The 18,042-nt window shown below is 42.1% G+C and overlaps 1 protein-coding gene across 3 annotated transcripts in view; it reads right to left on the minus strand.

The window, feature by feature from the left end:
- LOC137437255 (serine/threonine-protein kinase WNK2-like) overlaps window positions 1–18,042 on the minus strand; it is a 210,637-nt gene that overhangs the window by 105,575 nt on the left and 87,020 nt on the right. For all 3 annotated transcript variants that reach the window (XM_078766685.1, XM_078766684.1, XM_078766683.1), the window contains exon 11: window positions 3,533–3,865. In XM_078766685.1, coding sequence (XP_078622811.1) covers window positions 3,533–3,865 — 333 coding nt within the window. The remainder of the gene's footprint in view (window positions 1–3,532; window positions 3,866–18,042) is intronic.

Here is an 18,042-nt window from a genome sequence, read left to right on the forward strand (position 1 = left end):
GCAATAACATTAATATTATGCTATTATCAATAGTGTTGTTATTGCTTTTTTATTAGCTTAATAACGCCTAGAAGCCTAGAAGTGTAGAAGGTAAATGTTGAAGACGCCGAGAAGCAGCTTTGAAAATATGCAACTATTAGCTATGTTAACATGGATATACACCTTAACACGGATTTTGCCCAATGAGGTCAACCCCCTTGGGGGGGGGGGGGGGGTGGGGGGGGAGGGGGAAGGTGGGGACAGATTTAGTCACCACAACCTCCAGCATGTGACCCTAAATCCTCCTGTCAAGTTTCGTTGAGATGGGATAAGTTATGACCGAATGTATACAGACACCAAATGTCAGACATACAGACACAAAATTGCGTATTTTATTATGAGACTTTAAGTTTAAGCATTCATAGATTTGTTTTATTACACTCGCCAGAGGAGAGGGTATTGTATTTGAATCCGTTAGGCTGTCTGTCAGTTTGTTACTTGCAAAATCGAAGATTTTTCAAGTACAGTATATTGGTCGGTTGCGTTTGTGGTTCTGTCTGTGTGTTTGTCTGTTTGTCTGTTTGTTTATCTGTTTGTTTGTTACCGGCCTGCAGGTTACAATTCCAAACCGATCGTCATGAAACTTCACCAAGTTGTATAGGTCGTCCCAATTGAGAAGCCTATTGTTTTTGGGGTCAAAAGGTCAAAAGGTCACCAACTTTGCCAAATTTCTAAAATCCTCAATTTTCATCCGATTGACTTGAGATTTGAAGAGGACTTGCATATCTGGTTACTGAATTCAACCACTAAGTATATTTGAGGTCAACATAGGCCAAAAGGTCAACATAGGCCAAATTTCTAAAATCCTCAATTTTCATCCAATTGACTTGAAATTTGAAGAGGACTTGCATATCTGGTCACTGAATTCAACCACTAAGTATATTTGAGGTCAACATAGGCCAAAAGGTCAACATAGGCCAAATTTCTAAAATCCTCAATTTTCATCCAATTGACTTGAAATTTGAAGAGGACTTGCATATCTGGTCACTGAATTCAACCACCAAGTATATTTGAGGTCAACATAGGCCAAAAGGTCAACATAGGCCAAATTTCTAAAATCCTCAATTTTCATCCGATTGACTTGAAATTTGAAGAGGACTTGCATATCTGGTCACTGAATTCAACCACCAAGTATTTTTGAGATCAACATAGGCCAAAAGGTCAACATAGGCCATATTTCTAAAATCCTCAATTTTCATCGAATTGACTTGAAAATTGAACAGCATTTGCACATTGTCACTAAATAGGGGAAACAACTATTTTTGAGGTCAAAATGTCAAAGGTCAACTCAAGGTCAACCTTCCAAAATTATTTTTCATCTGAAAAATCGTCACTTTTCTTCCTGTTGACCCGAACTTTGATCAAGATTGTCAATTTTAATCTTGATGAAATGGACAATTTGCTGTATCAATGGAATCTTTTTTCTTGGGGGTAGGGGGGCGAATTTTGCAAGTATCGTGCTCCGCATGACGTCTTCTTGTTTGTTACTTGGCAAAAAAAAAAAATTGTTGACAAGTATGTTGATCACTCCGGTTTGTGTGTGTTTGTTTGTCTGTTTGCTTACTTATACTTGCGTACAGGTCACAATTTCAAACAACTTCACGAAACTTCACCAAATGGTAGTTCGTGATCCGACAAAATCCTACATATTTTTCAGGTCAAAAGGTCAACATAGGCCAAAGGTCAACCACTTTCTTCGATTTTCTAAAATCCTCAATTTTCATCCGATTGACTTGAAATTCGAATAGGATTAACATAAAAGCTAACTGAATTCAACCACCAACTATTTTTGAGATCAACATTGGTCACAAGGTCAACATAGGCCAAAGGTCAACCACTATTTTTCAAATTTCTAAAATCCTCAATTTTCATCCGAATGACTTGAAATTTGAATAGGATTTTCATATCAGCGAACTGAATTCAACCACCAACTATTTTTGAGATCAGCATAGGCCAAAAGGTCAACATAGGCCAAAGGTCAACAATCTTAGATTTATAAAATCCTCAATTTTCATCCAATTGACTTGAAACCTGAATAGGATTTGCATATCAGCTTACTGAAACTACCCGACAACTATTTTTGAGGTCAACATAGGCCAAAAGGTCAACATAGGCCAAATTTCTAAAATTGTCAATTTTCATTCGATTGACTTAAACTTTGAAGACTATTTGCATATCAGGTCACTGAATTCAACCACTAATTATTTTTGAGGTCAAAATGCCATTCTACTTTGTTCTATTTTGCCAAGTGTCGCTCTATGAGTGATTTTTCATTTGTTTGTTTGTCCATACAGAATAAATAAATATGATTTTCTCTGCAACCGTTGGTCCGATTGCCAGGAAACTTTCACCATTGGTGCACCTCCTCCTGTAGAATTTTTAATGATAATTATGACGTCAAATGTCACGTGGTAAGGGCGCAATTTTGGAAAAACTGAAAAAATTGCACCTCTTTTTCTCTGAAAGCGCTGCATAGAAACAATTGAGACATGGCTCATTGTAAAGAACTCTCCATGGGGAATAACATATTTAGAGAGTGTGCAACATTATTAGAGATTACTGAATTTTATTATCAACTCACCTAATGTGAACATTAAAACTGGGAATTATTAGACCTGATCATTATGGCATTTTCCACTTAACATTCTTATGTGAAAATTAAATGAAGTAAAAAAAAAACAGCACCACAAAGCAGTAAATCTACTTTTTCCCCAATTAATTCTGTGGAGGCAGCCAAGTGTTGCCTTTACCCGTCTCTGATTGGCTCTGAAATTATGATGTAAAATGTATGTTTCACAAACTGCATATACATGCTTCATGGTGCAATTAATTTTTCCATATATTGCAGCTCCACTACGAATCTTAGATAATGTTAAAAACCTGTGAAATGAAACATTTCATTATGATCACATCTTATACATAGAACGGCACTCAGCATAGCGCATACCTCTGCCAAGATGAACAGTTTACCTTTTGTATCCCACTGATAAGGCGGATCTGGATTCGGACCTGAACCATAATTTTGTTGGCTTGTTCTCGTCACCGACCCAACTGATCCACCAAGTTTCGTCCGAATTCGTCAACAACTTTTTGAGATATCGTGCTATTTATCGTTTTTGGCCCCATCCTTCCATGGTGAAGAATCACTTAAAATTATCACATCCGGATCCGGATTTGGACCTTCACCAAAATCTAATCAATTCGTCCTTGTCGCACACCCACCCCGACCACCAAGTTTCGTCTGAATCCGTTCATAACTTTTTGAGATATCTTGCTCAAAGACAGCCAAACAAATAAACAAGCAGACAGGGGTGAAAACGTAACCGCTGTTCGGTGGCGGAGGTAATTAATCCGTTTTTGAAATTTGACTTCAGATTTTCCTTTAAGCACGAACGACAAATTGTAACAAGTTGTGATTTGCCCTTAATTAATGAGAAAGATGAGCAGCAAATTACTTTAAAAAATAAATAAACGAGGTGTGTGATGCCTTTACCTCAGTCACCTGCAAGGGTTGAGACAAAGGGCGCTCAAGAGGCTGCAGATAATCTTGAGAATGTAGCCCAACTGTAGGTACCATACCTAAGCTTTCTCCTGCCTGTTCTGCCATCCTCATGGCACCCATGTTCTGTGGCTGGGCTTCAATTCCCGTGCATTTGTCAGTTGTCATCTGAACAAGAGGGCTACTGTAAGGTGAACTCGGAAGGACAAAACATTGCACTTCTTGAATCCCACTTAAAAAGGCTGGATTAGGTTGCGGTGTCGTAGAGCCAAACGGTACTGCTGTACAGCTGGCAGGAGCATTGCCCTCACCATGGGATGGCACAAGCTGTGGGAACAGCAAAATGGCATAAGCTGTGGGAGCCTTTTATAGCAACTCACAGATAAATAATTCAAGGTAATCACTTCTAACCAAAGCCACACATTATTAAGATTGACACAGGGGACACCTGCCTTCCAGCTACCAACCTACACGTAAACTTACACGGACACTTAAGCATATACTTACACACACACACACACACACACACACACACACACACACACACACACACACACACACACACACACACACACACACACTCAGGGTTAAAAAGAGCTTGTAATACAGCTCAATTGATTCAAAATTTCCAGTACAGATATCACAAATGGAATTTTTGTATATGCTGCTTCAATAATCAAATCAGGGTTTCTCTTCTTATCCAAAGATGGCCAATCACATGTGACATGTGGACAATCCTGTGGTGTGAATTTCTTTACAGTGGAGAAGCTGCTGATCAGACAACAACCACACTCTGAGATAGCAAGCTGTGTAACCTGGCCAGACCACTCGCTCCCTGCAATAATCCTACCCGCAAGACAAAAATTAGTAATTTGTTTAGGGTGCCGGTGATAACTCGCCTATTCTTTGCGAAAGACACTGTGGGATCTCTAACATCCACCAACGACCATTGCTGGCAGACGTGACACCTGGCTCAACGTCCATCCAATGGACGGCGCACACGTTGATGCCTCGGCCTGCATGCGAAACACCAAGGCAACAGTTTACATGTGCGTCGGGGTTCTAACCCAGGCAAGACAGCTGAGGAGCGAGTGCGCATACCTCTAGGCTATCCTACCAGCCATTGAAGATACACAATGACCCGATGAACTACAAAATACCAGCGTGCGAATACAAAAAGTAATCCACGAATTACAAACCATGCCCAAAGAATTTCAATTTAAGAGAGTGCATTTAATCTTAAAATACCCTCAACATTGTCATTAAAGCCACTAACAGTGATGAAGTCGGTGGTGTCAAAGGCCTTTGAACAACTTTAAGACAAGTTGTCAAAAAGCTTTTCTGCAACGAACTTGGAAAAAGACAGACTACCAAAAGCAATCAGGGGATTTTTTTTTGTTCATTATTGCAATTCCGCTGTGATCAGTTTCCAACATACAATTCCATTACAACGAGCAATTCAATCACAAAAATCATACAATTATCTTGAATGGCAATGTTCCCAAAATGTAATCGATATAGATCTCCTTACACACCTTCTTCTCACTTTTGACTTGTCTTACTTGTTTGTTTGTAAAGTATTTGGCAACAACCACAATGCAAACCTTGTCACCAAAACTTTGTACCATAGTTTGGTCGATAGCTGAGGCATGTTCTGCTATCGCTTGCCAAGCTAGCCGTTCCATATCAACCACTTTGCAAACCTCTTGCCATTCGGAGCAAGCTATCAAAAGAGGTGCTTGGCGAGCAGTAAACGAGCCAATTGCTAAGAGAGAGTGCCACTTATGTTAGCAAAATGGCCACGTAGTAGGATTCAAAATGATTGGTGGCTATTTCTTCAATTTTGCTACCAAAGAGGACAATGTTGAAATGTGCAGTTCATACTTTAATTGTTGCTTCTACTTTTCATTCGAATTCTTTAAAATCTACAAACATGAAAAACCCCTCCAACCAACTCCCAAAATGCACAGTGGAAGGTGCATTGATAAGCTTGGCAAAGGCTCCTCCTTTTGACTCCCCATTTTTTTTCTCATTATGTTCCTCTTCCTAATACACTCTGTAGCCACTGCTAAAACAACCAGGGAGTTCATAGAACACAATACCCCACACAGTGTTAATGTGTATAAAAACCACCTTTAGAGGCCATTTTTCCCCGCAAAGCGGGGGTTGGCCTTTTTCAGGGACCGTGGTTGTTGTTGTTTTTTGGTCCCCTTTTTGAAGCAATGTTTTACGGCCGGATGCCCTTCCTGCCACCAACCCTTTTTGTCGCCTTTTACGACAAGCAGGGAATACAGTGTTCATGTGTATACTCAATTTAAATAAAATAATGATTTTAACACGTCGATTGCCAACTACGAGTATACTCGTAGTGCTGGGTGTACCAGATTCTGCCACTACGAGTATTCTCATAGAAAAGATTATGCTACTGTATTGTAAACAGAACATGCTGCCATGCCAGATAACACAACAAATGATCTGCTGGCAGTTCGGTGAACATAAATCTATGTAATAATCCTTGTCATCATTATCAGTCTCAATGACAAGCTTTGCCATTTCATCTGCATTCATACATGCCATTTTATAGGGTAATTGCAAGTAGCAACAAGAAAGAGCAATCAGATTGCAGACCCTCGCCAGGACATGTGTTCAGTTGTTTTGAAGGCTTTTGTAGTAAAACAAATATGGCGGCCGAACCACGTGACCGATGACGTCATCTTTTTTTTTTCTCCACCAATTTATCCCGAGATGATGCTCAAGAAATTTCATCTTGATCTTGGATGAAGTTTTGTACTCGTCTAATTATGACGTAATAATGGAGGCACCTATGACATGGAGGCACCTCATTAACATATTTTATTCCACATGGAAGGGTTCTTTACACTGAGCCATGTCTCAATTTTTTCTATTCAGAGCTTTCGGAAATATAGAGGTGCAAAGTTTTTCGGTTTTTCCAAGATGGCGCCCATACCACATGCTCTATGTCGTCATAATTATAATTAAAAAATTATATAGGTGGAGGTGCACCTGTGGTGAAACTTTCCTGTCAATCGGACCACCCGTTGCAGAGAAAATCATATTTATTCTGTGCGGACAAACAAACAAACAGACAAACAGACGGCTTCAAATGCAATAACCTCTCCTCTGGCGAGGGTAATTAGATTGGCACTCGGTAGAGCGCATAGTCTTGCCTCACACGTTCATTCTTAACACAAATACCATCGTTAATTGAACACGCTACTATTGTGGCCCATATACCCATATCATCCACGCAGCCTATTATGTCACATAGTTTATTGGCATGGATTATGTACGTCATAAGCATAATTATTCCCTCACATCGGGTCAAATATCAGATGTATGAAGTTTCAGATTTTTTGGATAAAGATTTCAACTCAACCAATTATGGCTGGAATACCACTTCACTGATGATGTCATCGTTATCATCCTATATACCCCATGTGGAGTTGATGACATGCCAAGTTTAAATTTTTCATTGAGCAGTTTCAGGGAAAAATTATGTTAATTTTTTTCCCCTTTAACCCTATGTGGCTGCCATTCCATGTGACCTATGATGTCATTAATTTAATTCTTCACTGACATTGGGTCATAGATCAGATATATGAATTTTTAGATTTTTAAAATAAGGATTTCAATTCAACTAATTATGGCTGGAATACCACTTCACCGATGACAACATCGTTATCACCCTATATACCTTATGGGGAGTTGATGACAAGTGCCAAGTTTCAATTTTGTTCATTGAGCAGTTTTGGACAAAATGATGTCCTAATTTTTTCCTTTAATCACATATGGCAGCTACTGTATATCATGTGACCGATGACATCAGAGTTAGCAATAAAATATTCTGCATGTGGAGTCCCTCCTATTTTTAAAGTTTTGAATTGATCAGGTAAGTGGTTGCAGAGAAGAATATTTTGCATTGCAATAGTCTTGCATCCTCTTTGGGGCGAGACTAAAAAAAAAAAACATGTGGTACTCAGCAAGCAATCTACCATTAGCAATGGCGTCATGTCGATTCAGTGCTAAAAATAGTCCTACCAGACAGCTCGTACCTGGCTGGCATCCGGAATTGAAAATCTTTTCCTACTGCCTGCTACGAGTTTCCTCATAACATGGGGTCCCCCAACAATGGATAAGAAAAGCTTTGCTCATAGAAGGGTAAAATTAAAAAAAAAAAGTATGTATATGCACATGCATACCTGGCTTGCAAATGGGAGTGGTGTATCGGATACAATTTTGCAGTCAACGTGTTAAAGATCATTTTTTAAAATCCAGAAGTTTAGCGCGATTGAAGCAGTCTTATAAATCACCTTATACACTGTAATAAGACGACGTTGAGTTGCAGTTTAGTAAATTTACGGAACCCCCGATACTGTACTATCTCATGTTTATAGAACCCCTGGTACTGTACGATACTGTACTATCGATACATAGCGTGGTTCTTGGAAGCACAGTATTGTGAAGGCGATTTTTGTTCTCGTGTAGAAGTGCATAATTCATTTAAATAAAGTGTTAAAGAGGTATAAAGGTGTACAAATAAAAACATTCCAGGTTTAACCACCATTTTCCCCAGTGTCTCTGACACTACCCTATCGAACACGTTAAATTAGTTATTACCTGCGCCACCAAAGGTAAATGGACGTTATGTTTTCACCCCTGTCTGTCTGATTGTCTGTCCGTTTGTCTGTCCGTTTGTTTGTCCGTTTGTCTGTCCGTTTGTGATCAAGATATCTCAAAAAGTTGTGGACGGATTCGGACGAAATTTGGCAGAGATGTAGCGTGTGTGACAAGGACGAAATGATTAGATTTTGGTGAAGATCCGGATCCGGACGAGGCTACTAGAATTTTTTAAGTGATTCTTCACCATTGGGAGATCGGGCCAAAAACAATACATAGCAGGATATCTCAAAAAGTTATGGATGGATTTGGACGAAACTTGGTGGACAGGTTGTGTGTGCGACAAGGAAGAATCTTCAATTTTGGTGAAGATCCAGATCCAGATCCAGCTAGTAGAATTTTTTAAGTGACTTCACTATTGAGTGATATGGCCAAACAGGTAGAGGTATGCTCTCTAATGAGTGCCATTCTAGTTCGTACCTGTCATATGTCTTCATTATAACATCCTTAAAAACAGCAAGTTTCTGTTCAGAATGTTTTTCAATTTTGGTTCACTGCCACGTAAGCAGGCAGTGTAAAAATATTTTCTCACTCCTCTCTGCGCATGTGCAACCGGACCAAATTCAGAGGGAAGATATGGTAAAAGGAAAGACTTGTCTTCTTATTCATGTTCCGAGATACAATACCAAACAGATCCTGATGCAAGATAGGAAAAATATGTTTATGCAATTTGGGAAGGTTCATATCAAGTTTGTTTTACCGTCCCAATACCTTTGTCAAAGTAAAACTAAATTCGTGCATATCTATCGATTTAATCTACCGATATATCTGATCAATCAATCTTTTTTTTTTTTTTTTCTTTTTTTTTTTGTATACTGAATCGAGGCTCGTGAAAGAGCTAACATTAATTTCACAAACAAATCAACCAGACAAACAAAATATACAAAAAGAGGGAGCGGAAGACAAGATGGGGAGAGAAGGGGAAGCACACAACCACAACATTTGAGAGCAGGGAGAAGTGTGGGAGGGAGAGGGCTTGAGGGCAGGAGGCGTGGGAAGGGGCGGGGGGGGGGGGGGGGGAGAGGTATAAAACACAAGGGGACCGAAATTAGCGGGGGTAGAAAAGATCAAGGTTTTGGATGGGGGAGGATAAGAGATGGTGGTGAACAGCTGTTTTAAAGACCTGGAGGGTGGAGTGGGATTGAAGAGAGTGAGGGAGTTTGTTCCAGAGGCGGGAGAAAAGAGGAATGAAGGAGTGAAGGTGAGCAGAAAGTCTTGATTTTGGCAGTTTAACCATAAGAGGGTTGCAGGCAGATCTTGTGCGACCTGTAGGAATATTTGGGGGACAGAGCCCAGAGAGGCCTGGGGGGGGGGGGGCAAGGCCAGAGAGGAGTCGGTAGAAGACGGAAAGACCACCAACCTGCCTGCGGTGAGTGAGTGAAAGGCCCTTGGAGTTAGCTTCATCGCGGGAGATTCCAATGATTCTGAACGCTTTGGTTTCAACAGCGTGAAGACGGGCTAGGTGTGAGGCAGGAGCACCAGACCAGAGGGGAGAGCAGTATTCCATAGAGCTGCGGATGAAAGCCTTGCATGTGGTGAGGAACTCAGGTGTGCCAAGGAAGGACTTCGCACGACGGAGGATGCCCAGTCGGCGACTGGCTTTGGAGGCCAGATCTGAAATGTGGTTTTCCCAGGAAAGATCATGGCAAATAGTGAGACCCAAAAGCTTGAGTGACAGAACTTCTTAGAGAGGATTATTCAGAAAGTAGATGGGAGGGTTTTCCAGTCGGTCTTTTCGGAGAGACATCGTAAGAGTGTGAGATTTATCAGGATTGAAAGACATGTTCCATTTGTTTGCCCAGTCTGTGATTTGGTCCAGGTCTGCAGAGAGTGAGGAGGCTGCAGACTGCCGATCTGAGGGATGAGGAATGGAGCGACAGAGAGTAGAGTCGTCAGCAAAGAGATAGAGAGGATTTTCAAGAGAGTCAGAGAGATCATTGATGAAGACCAGAAAAAGCACAGGGCCCAGAACACTACCTTGGGGAACTCCAGCCTGAACAGGAAGAGGAGATGAGAGAAACCCATTCAGGGCCACACGTTGACTACGACCAGAGAGGAAGTCCGCCAGCCATGTGTGGAGATTTCCATGGATACCAAAGGAGGAGAGTTTGGTGAGCAGAGCAGGGTGCCAGACCGTATCGAAGGCACGTGAAATGTCAAGGGAGACGGCTCTAATTTCCTGTTTGGCGTTGAGGACCTCCATCCATTGTTGAGAAAGCAGAAGCAGCATGTCCAGAGTAGAGTGACCAGGTCTGAAACCAAATTGATGATCAGAGATCAAGCCATTGGAGAAGAGGAAAGATTTCATATCTGAAGCATTGATGGATTCCATGACTTTGCTGATAATTGGGAGAAGGCTGATTGGTCTGTAGTTGCTGGGATCTGTTTTTGCACCTTTTTTGTGCAAAGCAGTGATGTTGGCTGATTTCCAAGCAGATGGCAGATGACCTTGAGCAAAAGAGAGGGTGAAGAGAACAGAAAGAGGGAGTGAAAGAGCGGAAGCACATGATTTTAGGACCCGTGGGCTGATGCCGTCAGGACCAGTTGCAGAATCAGAGTCGAGGGTTGACAGAAACTTTTCCACCTTGTCAGGAGGAAAGGACACAGAGTCCAGGAGCAGCTGGGTACGACTGGGTACGGTGGGTACAGAGAGGGATGGGTTTGGGACACAAGATTTAGAGGCAAACACAGAGTTGAGGCATTCAGCTTTTTCACGTGCGGAGTCAGCCGTTAAGCCGTTTGAGGTGAGGGAAGGAGGATGGAGGGGGAACAAACACCAGAAACAGATTTGACCAGACGCCACCAGGATTTGGAAGAGGGAGACAGATAAGAGAGTTCGGTCTTGAGAACGGTGAGATATTGTTTCCTGGCTCTCCTGAGGGTGGACACACACTTGTTTCGGGCTTTGTGAAAGGAAATGAGATTTCCTTCCGTTGGATTTGCTTTCCAGGAGACGAAAGCAAGTTGTTTCAGGGCAACAGCCTCACCACAAGATTCCGTGTACCATGGACGGGAGGAAGGGTATGACAACTGAAGACAAGATGGGATAAATCTGTGCATGAGAGAGAGCAATTTACTTTGAAAGAATTCCCAGGATGAGTTGATGTCAGAGGCGGTAGAGATGGGAGACCAGTCCAGATGATTGATGGCTGCTTGAAGACCGTGCCAGTTGGCCTGAGTGAAATGCCAGACTCGTCGAAGCTGAGGAGGCTCTCTGAGAATGGTCAGAGAGATGTCCACTTTGACAAGCACATGATCAGATGAGCCGATTGGAGCAGAAGAAGAGCAGCAGACATTTTCAGGGAAGTTTGTCATAACCAAATCCAGAAGAGAAGATGCTCCGTTGACTGAGATCCGGGTCGGGAAATTGACAGATTGTGTCAGTCCCAGTGAGTCGCAGAAGTCCTTTGCTGAAGAGCCATGGCTGGTGAGAGAGGTACCCACACCCAGCCAACTGGCATGGTGACAATTGAAATCACCACATATGAGGAAGAGAGAGTTGGGATGGGTAGATAGAAGTTGGTCCATATTATCAGACAGCGAGATGTAGATGGAGTCATCGCTGTTTGGTGGACGGTACAACACACATATGAACAAAAGGTGGGAGCGAAGGGGAAACCGTAGCCAAAGGTATTCCTGGGGGTGAGGTGGAGAGAGGGCAGTGGAGGGCGAGTGAGGAAGAGAGTTTTTTATAAAGATAGCAACCCCACCTCCAGGACGAGGCTCAGGTCTATCATGCCGGAGGAGGGAGTAACCTGGGAGAGATACCAAGGCATCAGAGACATCATGAAGGAGGAAAGTTTCTGTTAAGCAGATCACATCTGGTTTGTCAGAAGCAACCTGTATGGAGAGATCAGTCAAGTTTGAGCGAAGGCCCCGGATGTTTGAGGTCCATACCGTTAATGAAGAGGAAGGGGGAGCATCGGGTCCAGAACAGGGGGGGGGGGAGGGGTAGGGTAAGATGTGGAAGAGGAGGAAGAGGTAGGGAGAGCTGTTGAAGGTGTGTCAGAGATTTCAGAGATTTCAGAATAGCTTGGAGAAAGGGAAGAATGGGGTGGACAAAAGGTTTGATGGAGATTGGGTGAGGCACAGTGAGGTGTTATTTGAGGAGGGGGAAGAGCGAGGCAGAAGGTTGGGGGAGATGAAGGTGAAAGTTGGAAGGGGGAAGAAGCAGGGAGGATGCTTTGAGGAGGAGGGGTGAGAGGGGAGTCTAGGAGGGGAGGAGCGAGGGAGAGTCTCGGAGGGGAGGGGTGTGGGGGGAGTTTAGGAGGGAGGGGAGGGAAGGGGCAAGGGGGGAGATTTGAAAGGGATGGGTGATGGGGAGGATTTGGAGGGGAGGGCTGAGATTGGAATTTGAAAAGTGTACGATTCATGGGAAACGAACATTTTTTGCAAATTGAGTTTGAGACCTTCGAGTCAAAAATACGTTTGAGGACACTGAAGGAGGGGTGGAGTTCTGGATAGTTTAGGGAATTTAGAAAGGAGGAACTGTAAGAGATGGTATTATATATATTTTTTGGAATGAATAGATTTGGTGAGCAAGACGAAAGCATCCTTTTGTAGGAAGGGAGACAATAAAGTAGGCCATAAAAGTAGGCCATAAAGGCCTAACCTGCAGGTTAGGAATTTGATAATCCACAATGAAAAATGTTAACATATTTTTCTTACCTCTGCCACCGAAGGTGGATGGAGATTATATACAGTCACGTGAAAGAGTAAGTACACCCCATGTAAAGTTTTGACTTTTTCAACATATTTCAACATACAGCTATTGGATCTTCATTTCAACAATATTGAAAGATAAAGGTGATATAATATAACAAACATCATGAAACATTTACATTTTGTAGTCCATTGTATAATTTAAATAAACATAAATGCAAATTCCGCATGTGGAAAAAGTAAGTACACCCCTACATTTATCACTACTTCAAATACCTCAAATTAGAATCAGGTGCACCAGCTCAGGTGCAAATGATTAGAACATCGTTAGAGAGGATCTTGGAGGAACCTGTCTTATTTAAACCTCAGACGTTTAATTTGGTTTGCTCTTTGTTGTTGAAGTGGGCGGCGTCACCATGCCTAGATCAAAAGAGCTCTCTGAGGCCTTCAGAAAGAAGGTCATAGATGCCTACGAGTCTGGGAAGAGATTTAAAACGATCTGCAAACAATTTGAAATCAATCATTCGACTGTCCGGAAGATCACCTACAAGTGGAGAAGATTCCAAACAACTGCCAACTTGTTCAGGCCAGGCCGCCCCAGCAAGTTCAGCCCAAGAGCAGACCGCAAGATGCTGAAAGAAGTCTCTAAGAACCCCAGAATGTCATCACAGAACCTACAGGTAGCTCTTGCCACTGTTGATGTCAAAGTGCACGAGTCTACCATTAGAAAGAGGCTGCACAAATTTGATCTACATTGGAGGTGTGCCAGGAGGAAACCTTTACTGTCTAGAAAGAACATCAGGGCAAGACTAAAGTTTGCCAATGAACACCAAGGCAAAGACCAGCACTTCTAGAACAATGTGCTCTGGACAGATGAGTCAAAGGTAGAGCTATTTGGCCACAGTACCAGAAGACATGTTTGGCGAAAACCAAAGACAGCATTTGACCACAAGAACCTGATACCAACTGTAAAGCATGGTGGTGGAAATATTATGGTTTGGGGCAGCTTTGCTGCATCAGGGCCTAGGCAGCTCACCATCATATAATCCACTATGAATTCTTCATTGTACCAGAGGGTGCTTGAGGATAATGTGAGGCCATCTGTCGGAAAGTTGAAGCTCAACCGAGGGTGGACCTTGCAACATGACAATGACCCTAAACATACCAGTAAATCCACCAAGGAATGGCTGAAAAGAAATAAATGGAGGGTTCTGGAATGGCCAAGTCAAAGCCCGGATCTAAATCCCATCGAGATGTTGTGGGGGGATTTGAAACGAGCTGTGCATGCAAGAAACCCCTCAAACATCGCACAGCTGAAATAATTCTGCATGGAGGAGTGGGCAAAAATTTCTCCCAGTCGATGTCAGAGACTGGTAGACAGTTATAAGAAACACCTTCTTGAGATTGTTTTTGCCAAAAGGGGCAACAACAACAACAACAACATGCATTTTAAGGCCATTTTCCCTGCTAGAGCGGGGGTTAGCCTTGCGGTCCCCATGACAATCTTCTCCATTTTGCCCTATTTTCTGCATCTCTCCTTGTTAACCCCCTTGCTCGCATTTCTTCTTCCACCATCTTTAGCCAAGTCTTTCTCGGTCTTCCCCGTCCTCTACTTCCTTCTACATTAACTTCCATCACTCTTCTCAACCAGTCACTTTCATCCTTCCTCAACACATGACCAAACCATCTCAACCTGTTCCTCTTCACAGCATCAATCACAGGCAATATTCCCATCATCTTTCGCAATTCATCATTTGTCTTCCGCTCTCTCAATGATACTCCGCACATCCATCGAACCATTCGCATTTCCACCCTTTCCAGCCTTCGTTGCTGCTCCACGTTCATTTCCCATGTCTCGCTCCCATAAATCATAACACTTCTCACACATGCAGCATACACCTTTCCCTTCAGCTTCAGCGACACTCTCCTCCTCGTCAGCACGCCACTCAGTTCCCGAAACTTCTTCCATGCACATCTCACTCGAGCAACCGTTGCCGAGTCTGATCCACCTTCTCCATTCAGCATGTCTCCGAGGTAGCAAAATGTTTTCACACCTTCCAGCTTCACGCCATCTCCAAGATCCAACTCAACATTTCCTCCATCTGTAGCTCCCTCTGTGCACACCTTACATTTGAATGTAGCTGCCACACTGGTAAATGACCCTCTCAGACCACTACATTTTTGATGAACCCACTCAGCGCACATTGTACATTGAATGGAGTTCACTCCGACACCCTTCCTGCACACAGCACACGGCCACTTCCCAGTTCTATCCACCTCACCACATGCTTTACCACTTGCCATCACCTTCGTCTTTCCGATATTTCCGTTCAGACCTTTTGTCTCCATACATTCCTTCCACTTGTTCATCTTTTCCTTCAGTCCATCCATACTTTCCGCAATCAACACCAGATCATCTGCATACAACAACTCCCACGGTAAACCCTCCTTTACGTTCTGAGCCAGCACCTCCATCACAGCTACAAATAGTAGTGGACTTAGTACCGACCCCTGATGCACTCCCACCTTCACCTCAAACTCACTCCAAAACTCACTCCAAAGTGGACTTGGTACCAAATTTTAGCACTGCCAAAAGGAGCAATACCACCTATTAGAGCCAAGGGGGTACTTACTTTTTCCACATGCAAAATTTGCATTTATGTTTATTTAAATTATACAATGGACTTCAAAATGTAAATGTTTCATGATATTTGTTTTATTATATCACCTTTATCTTTCAATATTGTTGAAATGAAGATCAAATAGCTGTATGTTGAAATATGTTGAAAAAGTCAAAACTTTACATGGGGTGTACTTACTTTTTCATGTGACTGCATTCACCTGTTTGTTTGTCTGTATATTTGTCTGTGAGCAGGATATCTCAAAAAGTTATGGACAGATTCGGATGAAATTTTGTGGACAGGTTGGGTGTGTGACAAGATTAATGATTAGATTGATTAGATTTTGGTGAAAATCTGGATCTGAATGCTCGAATTTCAAAAGGGATTCTTCAGCATTGAGAGATACAGCCCAAAACGATATATAGCACGATATCTCAAAATGTTGTGGATGGATTCAGATGAAACTTGGTGGATGAGTTCGGTGTGTGACAAGAACAAGCCGATTCAATTCTTTTGAAACAAGACAAACAAACAAACAAAAACTTTGTTTCATATATACAGTCACGTGAAAAAGTAAGTACACCCCATGTAAAGTTTTGACTTTTTCAACATATTTCAACATACAGCTATTTGATCTTCATTTCAACAATATTGACAGATAAAGGTGATATAATATAACAAATATCATGAAACATTTACATTTTGTAGTCCATTGTATAATTTAAGTAAATGTAAATGCAAATTTCGCATGTGGAAAAAGTAAGTACACCCTTGGCTCTAATAGGTGGTATTGCCACCTTTGGCAGAAACAACCTCAAGTAGGCGTTTCTTATAACTGTCTACCAGTCTCTGACATCAACTGGGAGAAATTTTTGCCCACTCCTCCATGCAGAATTCTTTCAGCTGTGTGATGTTTGAGGGGTTTCTTGCATGCACAGCTCGTTTCAAATCCCCCCACAACCTCTCGATGGGATTTATAGATCCGGGCTTTGACTTGGCCATTCCAGAACCCTCCATTTCTTTCTTTTCAGCCATTCCTTGGTGGATTTACTGGTATGTTTAGGGTCATTGTCATGTTGCAAGGTCCACCTTCGGTTGAACTTCAACTACTCCGACAGATGGCCTCACAATATCCTCAATTACCCTCTGGTACAATGAAGAATTCATAGTGGATTCTATGATGGTGAGCTGCCCAGGCCCTGATGCAGCAAAGCTGCCCCAAACCATAATATTTCCACCACCATGCTTTACAGTTGGTATCAGGTTCTTGTGGTCAAATGCTGTCTTTGGTTTTCGCCAAACATGTCTTCTGGTACTGTGGCCAAATAGCTCTACCTTTGACTCATCTGTCCAGAGCACATTGTTCCAGAAGTGCTGGTCTTTGCCTAGGTGTTCATTGGCAAACTTTAGTCTGCCCTGATGTTCTTTCTGGACAGCAAAGGTTTCCTCCTGGCACACCTCCAATGTAGATCAAATTTGTGCAGCCTCTTTCTAATGGTAGACTCGTGCACTTTGACATCAACAGTGGCAAGAGCTACCTGTAGGTCCCATGATGACATTCTGGGGTTCTTAGATACATCTTTCAGCATCTTGCGGTCTGCTCTCGGGCTGAACTTGCTGGGGCGGCCTGGCCTGAACAAGTTGGCAGTTGTTTGGAATCTTCTCCACTTGTAGATGATCTTCCGGACAGTCAAATGATTGATTTCAAATTGTTTGGAGATCTTTTTAAATCCCTTCCTAGACTCGTAGGCATCCATAACCTTCTTTCTGAAGGCCTCAGAGAGCTCTTTTGATCTAGGCATGGTGACGCCGCACACTTCAACAACAAAGAGCAAACCAAACTAAATGTCTGACGTTTAAATAAGACAGGTTCCTCCAAGATCCTCTCTAACGATGTTCTAATCATTTGCACCTGATTCTAATTTTAGGTATTTGAAGTAGTGATAAATGTAGGGGTGTACTTACTTTTTCCACATGCAAAATTTGCATTTATGTTTATTTAAATTATACAATGGACTACAAAATGTAAATGTTTCATGATATTTGTTATATTATATCACCGTTATCTATCAATATTGTTGAAATGAAGATCAAATAGCTGTATGTTGAAATATGTTGAAAAAGTCAAAACTTTACATGGGGTGTACTTACTTTTTCACGTGACTGTATATATATATAAGAAGCTAGATAGATAGAAGATAACCTTGAAAAAAAAGTTTGTGTCACAAACGTGCTGGATGAGTGGAACAGGAAGTTCATAAAGAACAGAGGTTCATAGAAGCAACCAAGGTTCATAGAGGTTCAAAGAGCCTTTTTCGCATGTTTCACTTCATTTTGCATTCTCATTAAGAATCACAGAGAGACGTGCAATAAGTTTGTGAAGTGCAACCTACTGTCTTCTGATTTAACCCTCCAGCAAAGCGATGGGTATGCACCGCTAGCAATGTTTTGAAAATGCGAAAAATAAAACGAAGATAACGTCATCATCAAAAGCATATTTCAAAGTGAAACCTACACAATGAT

Source organism: Myxine glutinosa, chromosome 12 (genome assembly GCF_964187855.1).
Source record: "Myxine glutinosa chromosome 12, kmMyxGlut1.1, whole genome shotgun sequence".
Taxonomy (NCBI): domain Eukaryota; kingdom Metazoa; phylum Chordata; class Myxini; order Myxiniformes; family Myxinidae; genus Myxine; species Myxine glutinosa.